Source organism: Epinephelus moara, chromosome 19, assembly GCF_006386435.1.
Source record: "Epinephelus moara isolate mb chromosome 19, YSFRI_EMoa_1.0, whole genome shotgun sequence".
NCBI lineage: Eukaryota > Metazoa > Chordata > Actinopteri > Perciformes > Serranidae > Epinephelus > Epinephelus moara.
Window position 1 is genome coordinate 10,244,487 of NC_065524.1, and position 9,044 is coordinate 10,253,530.

The window sequence follows — 9,044 nt, forward strand, 5'->3', positions numbered from 1 at the left end:
AGGTCATGGCAGTAGTCTATATGTTCTGATGTATCAACGCCTTTAGTCAAGGGTTGTCTGATAGCTGGATAATGTGGTGGTTGCACAGTAAACTATCAACTATATTATGTCTGGTTTAAAAAACAACAACAGTAGTTTCACTATGAAGGTATCTGGCATGTTTCAGTGATTCTGTCTCCATTCCCCACATAACTGGAATAGTTTGACGGTCCTTGCAGTCACATATTCCCAGACTTTTTCACCTAATGCTTGACTGGTTGCTTGTATGCACTTTCAGTCTATGTTGTGCTTTAGGTTATTTGTAATGGATTTGCACTGAATACAAGTAACCCAAAATAAAAACAGAAATTAGGCAATATTGATTACATAAATTGAATAAAGAGGTAACCCGATATTTTAAAACTTAGACTAAAAACAGTGCTGCGTAAATTAAGAAAGCATAGCTACTACTATTTATGCTACTACTGCTACTACTAATAATATTAATAACAACAGTTGTAGTAGTAGTAACGCTTTACTGATTAGGCTTTTTTTAAAATTTGATTTGATTTTATTTTTATGTCATTTTATTATTATTATTATCATTTATTTATTTATTTGTTTTTTGCAAATAGCCTATATAATGCATACCCTTTTTAGTATCTCATTTTCATGTCAGAGAAGACAGTAAAGTTTACTGCTGCGTGTGAGTTGTATTTTATTTTGAAAGTGTGAATGTCATATCCCGGAAGAGATGATGCTGTTTCGGAAATTTACTACTCGTCGATGATATATCGGAAATACTTCAACACCTCGGCTCTTTGCCTTATATTCATGGTGTGCTACCATAGAACCAGTGCAAGTAGGTTTTCCGCTCGTCTTACGTCAGTGTCCTCAGTATCTTGATAAAACGGTAAAAAGCTCACAACGTTAGCGTCCCGTTAAACTGAAAATACGTCAATCCCATCAGGGTAAGTAACGTTATGTTCACTGAGAATTTCAATTAAGCCAACTATGTGGTGAATTGCTGTGTGTTTTACACGCAGCCCTGGTCGGTGTCAGTCGGTGGCAGCAGCAAGCTGAGCTACGGTAGCCCTGATACAGTATGCTTGTTAACAACTGTGTTGCTCCTACTTACTCCTTAGCTGTAAGAATACGAGCTCAACCTGTTCTCGTGTGTCGTTAATTCGGCCTACACACAGCTCACCAAGCGGCTTTCGTAAAGTATATTTTCGTATAATGTTGTAAATATGCATGTCCAGAAACTGTTTTATCTGCATCCATCCATCCATCCATCAGGCTAACACTGTTATGCCTCGTGGGGCTCTGCGCGTGACTACTAGACAGTTAACTTTCATTCAATCATCGGAAAACAATCATCTGAGATGACTCATTTTCACACACAAAAAAAATCACCAACTTGGTCTCCCCAGTGATGTTATTTTGCTGTTAGTTATAAAAGCATTCAGACTTAAAGTTTTAATAAGTTTAGTGTGAAATTCGTGTTGCATTAAAACAGTTTATCTTAGGGACTGTTCTTTACTAATCAGAGAAGAGGGTGGCTGGGGTGTGACTTCGTTGTCGTTTTTTTAACCCTCTCAGAAGCTATAAATATTTTCCTTGGTCCTCCCTGAGTGATCAAAAATGCATGACCCTCCCTCTACCATAAATGAGATATTAGATTTTTTTCAACTTAACTCTTTGATGTTTGAAAATGAAACGTTAACAGTTGAAGCCAAATCCTGGCGTTGAAAAAAGCCTCAGTTTTTTACTCGTCATGCATGCTGATTAGTTTTTTCAGTTGTTTTTTTTTTTTTCTGACAGAAGCATTTTTCACACTTTATGTGTCCAAGGACTCTTGTAAATTTGAAAACCCAATTATAATTAGTGTTTTTACAGTATCTGGTCATAATAAATTGTGTAATTTTGGCAATTCTATTATTTTATTTTTTATTTTTTTTGCCATTTCTTCCTAAAAATTTGCTTCCTAAAAATAAATACAAAATACAACCACTGAAATTTAAATGCCCCTCCCTTAGGCCAACATAAAAAACATAACACCCTCCCCAGTGCTTAAAAAAATATCTGACATGCCCTCCCCTTTTTGCACCACCCCTCCCTCGCATAAGAAACGAACAGTCCCTTATAAAGTATGGTAGGTTAAGACCTGAAGTTTATGACTTTATTGGCTAATGCATCACTATGTTTATCCACTGTGCAATCAGTGAAGACAGAGAAAAACTAATGATGGTGCTATTTATTTGAATTTTATTCTAAATGACTAAGGAATATTAGAGGGGGCGAGACAAACAAGGGAGGCCATATTCACAGCTGTCCTTAATGTTAATATGTAGCTCCTTTAAAACTAGTGTCTACATCCTGTGTTATGGGTTATCTCTCCGCTTTTCCCTCTCAGGTGATTGACATGATTCCAGTGGTGGTGGTCCATGGAGGGGCAGGTCATGTCCCAAGGGAGCGGTCAGAAAAGTCCTTGGAGGGGGTGTGCTCAGCAGCCAGGGCAGGGTACACCATCCTGAGGGGAGGGGGCAGCAGCATGGACGCTGTGGTAGAGACTGTGACCCAGCTGGAGAATAACCCCGCCTTCAATGCAGGTAATGTTTAAAAAAAAAAAACTAAAACAACACACACTGCTCTGTGTAATTAAGCATATGCAGCATAACGTCACTTTCTTACACGTACTGCAATGTTCTTCCATCTGTATTTTTGATAAGGTGTACATTTAGTAATCCACATACTCATGTTCTGCGCATGTTATATACATATGTAATGTATTTGTACATATTTGTTTTCATTCTATCTAATGTCTTAAATATTTCATATGTAGGCCTACTTAATTTTCCCTTCCACACATCTCACCCTATTTTTGGTACTTTTCTTATATTCTATATTTAATTGTCCTTCGTTTATTTGTCTTGATGGAATATGCTATAATTCCTTTTCTTCATACTTTTAATTTCCACATTTCAGTAAGATGTCCTTAAAAGTTTAGAGTTGTATGCTGCATTATTAATAATACCCTCCATCTGTAATACACTTATTTATAGCTCATTTGTTTTAGCCCTGCTATTTATGGGAGCTAAAGATAGTTATATTGGTTTCTTCCAACATTTTTGTTCAACTCATTGGTTCCCAAACTGTGGAGAGAGTCCCTCTAGAGGGCCCTCCCAGCAATGGGGTTCCCTCCATTAATGTTGAGTAGACTTGTTTCTTACAGCACACATTTAAAATCTTTGCACACAGAACATGATTTTGCAACCAAAATAACCTGTGAGTCTGGGTATTTTTGGCATCATGTTGCTTTTTTGTTTTCCCAAATTAAATGTAATTATAGTAGACACAGTGCACTGTACTATAACATGGATGGCTTTGTTCATGGCCATAAATTGTGCTCAAAGGGGAGTCTTTTGTTAAAGGTGGAGGGTGAATAGAAGGCCATAATTCAGCAGTCACAGTGTACCATTAATCAAGGTTCAGGTTAGCAAAATTTATTCAGAAAACAAAATGAGATGAAGTGGAAAATGTTTTTTTATTATTATTATTATTATTATTATTTTGCTATGTTTGGGATGTTTAGGGGTGTGTACCCTTACAGCTTGCAGCTGAGGTCGGGACTCAATATAAAAATAAGGACCAGGTGTCCTACTGTAAACGGCACTCATTCAAGAGGAAAGCTACATAAATTGTGGCACTGGCAAATCACAGCACTGAAAAAGTGCCAATATAGCATGGTGAAACACCAGACAAAGCTGGGGTTGGCTTTCATTTTCACATCAGTCAAATCCAAAATATGAAAAAGCCCATGTTGCTCTTTAGATTACTGTCAGTGTAGCAGGAGCGGGAAAACCCTGGCAGCAACTTACATAACTAACTAGCACAACTAATAAAGCACATGCATTCTGGATCATGTTGAATAACTGGTTCACCCAGTGTGTGTCTGGTCGATAACAAAGGCAGTTAGTTTACATGAGAGGAGCATGTGGTTGTCTTTCAGCTTCCAAAGTGCCATTATCATGGCATTGGTATTAACAGTCCTTTAAGTACAAACTAACACCATTATCACAAACACAAGAAGTATGTAAATCCAATGAACAGATTGCTGTGAAATATATAGATCACATACAGGACATACTCACTAAAAAGATACACAAAAAACAGACTGTGTTAGATTCTGCTTAGACTGTCCTCTAGCTCCACACATGGGTCAAAAGTCATCTCTGCACACAAAGAATTCTTAGTCTCCAGAGGCAAGACTATCAAATCATTTCTCCAATCATGTTTCAGGGTGTGGATCAGTACTCACCAACAAGGGAGATGTGGAGATGGATGCCATTGTGATGGATGGGAAAACACTGAGTAGTGGTGCAGTTTCTGCTGTACGCAACATAGCCAACCCTGTCCAGCTAGCAAGACTTGTCATGGACAAGGTATGAACATTTAAATACGGGATGGTCAAAGCATAAAAATGGGAATTAAGAATTGTGTCATAAGAACCAAAATAACATGCAATGTATCTTTACAAATTAACTATTTTTGTGGCTGCAATGTAGTTTGAGAAGTGACAAATAGATTTTATAAAAGTTGTTTTTGTTTTTACAGATGTGAACTTTGATCTCTGTTTCAGACGAGCCATGTGTATCTGACAGCAGAGGGTGCCAATCAGTTTGCGCGGTCCATGGGTATCCCTGAGGTGCCACCTGAGTCCCTCGTCACCGAGTACTCCCGCATGCGTTGGAAAAAGAACCTGAGACCAGAAAGCAACCCTGTGGAGTGCCAAATGTGAGACCTATCATTATTTTAAGCATATTAGCATTTCTTCCAAAAAATACTCTGATCCATCAGAAAGGAAACTGAGATGTTGATGAAGTTTTTATAGGCAGCTTTGTTGATGGACTTTGTTTCAAATGAATCCAGTGGTGACTCATTAAACAAACACAAAACATGTCCAAACAGTAAGACACTCATAAAAACTATTTAGACCACTACTTCTCCATAATCCACTTCTCTGCTGTTGATCCAAACTGTGTATCATTTTGAGGAGACTGTCTCATCAGATCAGCAGACCAAAGGGGTCAGATTGTGACTGAAGGGGTAAAAAACATGGCATAGGATATACCCGGGGTTCCTCGCCCGAAACTCATTTTAAAGTCTCCTCTCTCCTCATCTCCCCAGAGACATGCTCAGGCAACTAGAACATCAGTGATAGCAGGTTTGTAATGAATCGGTTTGAGGGAGGAGGAGCGAGGACAGGGTGGTCCGCCCTGTTCCTCCTCTCCATGGGAGGAACCATAATTAGCTCAATGAAAAGCCCCCACAGATCCTCCTGGACATAACTAAATCCACCTCTCCCCTACATTGCCTCCTGAAGTAGTCAATTTCTTGACTTGACTGACTGAGGGAGCAAAGTTAAGATTTATTTGAAAGTGAGGGACATACTGAGAAGACGAATGGTAAATTGGATTATGCAGCAGGAGTAGTTTGAGGAGCTTCGGATGTTTGGACAAGTTTTTTTTGCTGTGACTCTGAGTCATCATTGGAAATCGTTGTTATTGTGGTAACTCCCAGCACACTCCAGCTGCATTCTCCACAAAACTGCAAGTCCCAACCTATCAGAGGTGAGAGCGGTGAAGACCTCAAACTCCAAACAAAGGTGTTTCTTAACATGTTTTCAGCTAGTTACAGCTCGTTAACCAGGTTACTGTATAAAACTGGTTCTACCCTCAGTGTTCTTTGACATGAAATGAAGTCATTCAAAGTAATTTCTGCATGTTTTGTTGCGTAGGGGGAAGATGGGCACGGTTGGAGCTGTGGCAGTCGATAGTGAGGGCAACATAGCCTGCGCGACTTCCACCGGTGGGATCCTAAACAAGATGGAGGGACGGGTGGGCGACACTCCCTGCATAGGTCAGTCCTCACACATATAGTTTGGAATTTTATGCCTTTTTATGAACGTGCTTGTTTGAGAGAGAGGGAGACAAATCAATATCATAAGCCCTGTTTACACCTGGTATTAATGTGCATTTTGTGTGATCAGATCCAAAGTTGAAAGCTCTAAGTACCAATGTGAATGTACCCCATGCATCCTCAATGTGTCTTGAAATCCGTTTGCTCGGATGACATTTGAAGGTGGTGTGGGCCACATGTTGCCACATTCTTTCAGCAGTATGTATGCTAATATATCCTGGGCCACACTGAAGGAGCGCCTACTCATCTAAAGTCCTTGCTTATCCAACTTAAATGCCTGTTGCTGTTGTTTCACAGATTAGACGCAGCACTGAAGGACCGTCTCTGGAGCCACTCTCCTCCTAGTGAACAGACAGTTCAATGTCTGCCCGGTTAGCACAAGCTAACACAGAGGCAGCTGTCAAACATCCAAAACAAACTCGCACCAACACTTAAATGGCTCAACTCTGTCGTTAAACCTGTTAATAACTGCAAGAGTTGGCTCTGTGATGTTAACAGTTAGCCCTGTCACTGTGTGTGTGTGTGTGTGTGTGTGTGTGTGCGTGCGTGCGTGCGTGCGTGCGTGCGTGCATGCGTGCATGTGTGTGTGGACTCTCACCAACTGTCCCCAATGCTAGTCTCCTAGTGGTGCTTGTCTCATGATAAACAGAAGGAGGTGAAACCAGAAACCTGGTTAAAAACATCAGTGCATTTGGTCTTTGCAGATGAAAATGATTCACGTTTTTATTTGCATTTAGAGAAAGAAAATGAGATCCGATCACATGTGGTCACTCCACACACGTGTGGAGATGCATTCTACTACCAGGTGTAAACAGAAAGACTGAGAGCTTTCCGTCTGTGATCACATCACCCAAAACACGTTACTACCAGGTGTAAACAGGCTCATTCTGCCAAAAGCAATAGGAAGGCATTTATTAAGACTGACCCAGCGTTCTTTGTCTAATTAGTAACCAAAGTCTGTTTTGGTTAATGGCTGACTATGAGCTCTGTGTTTGCTGACACGTTGCATGGTGCAGCTTTTTATGTGTTTATGTAGAAAGAAATAAAAATGCATGTTCCTTTTAAATCAAAAGAGTTTTCAGTTGACAACCAGTGTAATACTGACCAATTCATTTATAAAACAATAGTTAAATTCCATGTTTGTGTACACACTTACTTGGGCATTAAAGCTGATTCTGATCCTGATAATGTGGATAGGCTCATATTAATGATATAATATTACATGACTAACATGCCAGAATCCAAAGTGTCATTTGAGAAGGTGAGTATACATGGGTGTGAGTCTCTGAGTTGTTCATACAGAGGTTTAGTAAACAGCCACAAGTGGATTTTGGCCACTTCAGGCCTGTCTAATCTGTCACTATCAGTAAGTGAGTGATTAGACTGTCGTAAGTCAGTGTCCAAGTTTTAGCCTCACTCTGAGACAGACGTCTGAATTTAACAACAAAGGCTGTCTGCTAAAGGTGCATCAGTGAAACTTGAGTTAAAAATGAGATCAGTCATTATTTTGATGAGCGTTAACACAAAAACATGTAAATCCCAGGTAAGTTAAATAGTCACTGTCTGTTAGTCAGCCTGTTGTACAGACTGGATCCTCTATTAGAGTACAGCTATTCATTTCTGAACCTTTTCATGAATCATCTTTTGTCTGTTGTGTAATCCTTAGTGTGCGGTAAGCTGTGAAATAGAGATTTACTGCTGTCCTTCCTCTGTAATAATGGTAGCACTGCAAACTAACATCCGTATGGAATATTTTAATTATCTTGTAAGACTGAATTATGGTTATGACAAGATGGTCAATAAAGTGTCAAAGTTTGTTAAGGCCTCTAAAGTGAATTTCAAAAGAAAAGCAGCTAAAGTATCACTGTCCCATCTAGTGAAATGGATGTGTAATTGCATCCTTACACCAACTGCTGCTCTGTTAGGGTTAGTCATATAACTGTTAAAAAATGACTTCACCCTAACCCTTAACCCCATGTTACCACACTGTGTTCCAATCTCTAGCTTATTGCAATGTCACACCTGCCTGAAAGTCTCATGTTAATGAGATTACAAATAAAAAACTTTGTACCCCAAAAATAACGCATTTAATGGCAATGCTTTCTCAAATTGCCACTGCCTTTGTCACAATATGATCATATGATATTTTGTGTGTGTCAGGGTCTGGAGGTTATGCTGACAACAATGTGGGAGCAGTGTCAGCTACAGGCCACGGAGAAGCCATCCTGAAGGTTACTCTAGCCAGACTCATCCTGTTCCACATGGAGCAAGGTAACATATACACACACACACACACACACACACACACACACACACAGAGGTTAATTTTTCTCAACTCAATCAGTGTTGTTGCACTGTCTCAAGGCTCATTTATACTTAACATTAGATACGTAAATGGACATGGAGAGAGCATTCTGTCCATACTCTGCGTTCACATCATCTGTATTTGTGCATGTTTTCTGAAAGCTTATGGATATAATGGAGCAGTACCACTGGAAATCATGGGGGCAGGGGAACGTAGTTCAAGAAAGATGGTGGCAACAGTGGACCCTCAGGGCCGCGAGACACTACTATAGGAAGAAAAAGACATTTTTAAAAATGGTGGATAGTAACAATCAAGTTATATCATGGATGTATAAAGAGAACTGGATACAGTGTTGGAGGTGGGGCTCCGTTCATTCCTATGAAAGTTGCTCAGTGGTGCATAAAGCCAAAAACGTCCAACTGGTGCGTAAAAAATTCCCAGGATGATTGGCTCTGCATCCACATCATAGACCGCGGAACTGGAGGGGCCAGGGGGGCCATGGCCCGGGTAACTTTTGTAGTCTGATATAGAGGGCTGCATTGGGACCCGGCGGGACCCAACGCAAATAGTAATAGTCATTTTGATCCACACTCCACCAGTTGTTGGCGGTAATGGGCCAATTCGCTGTTTGCCAACCGCTATAAAACAGTAGAAGAAGAAGAAAAAGAAGAAGAAGAAGAAGATGTAGCCTAGCGACAGGATGTCAACACAGGAACTTGGTGCACATGCATGAGCGTTTCCACTCCATATTTATTCATAAATGGACGAATATGCCCTG

The 9,044-nt window shown here is 40.0% G+C and overlaps 1 protein-coding gene across 1 annotated transcript in view; it reads left to right on the forward strand.

Moving 5' to 3' along the window:
* The first annotated feature begins 755 nt into the window (after positions 1 to 755).
* asrgl1 (asparaginase and isoaspartyl peptidase 1) overlaps positions 756 to 9,044 on the forward strand; it is a 12,169-nt gene continuing 3,880 nt past the window's right edge. The window contains exons 1-6 of the mRNA XM_050070961.1: positions 756 to 950; positions 2,396 to 2,591; positions 4,282 to 4,424; positions 4,622 to 4,776; positions 5,780 to 5,901; positions 8,122 to 8,232. Coding sequence (XP_049926918.1) covers positions 2,405 to 2,591; positions 4,282 to 4,424; positions 4,622 to 4,776; positions 5,780 to 5,901; positions 8,122 to 8,232 — 718 coding nt within the window. The 5' untranslated portion in view covers positions 756 to 950; positions 2,396 to 2,404. The remainder of the gene's footprint in view (positions 951 to 2,395; positions 2,592 to 4,281; positions 4,425 to 4,621; positions 4,777 to 5,779; positions 5,902 to 8,121; positions 8,233 to 9,044) is intronic.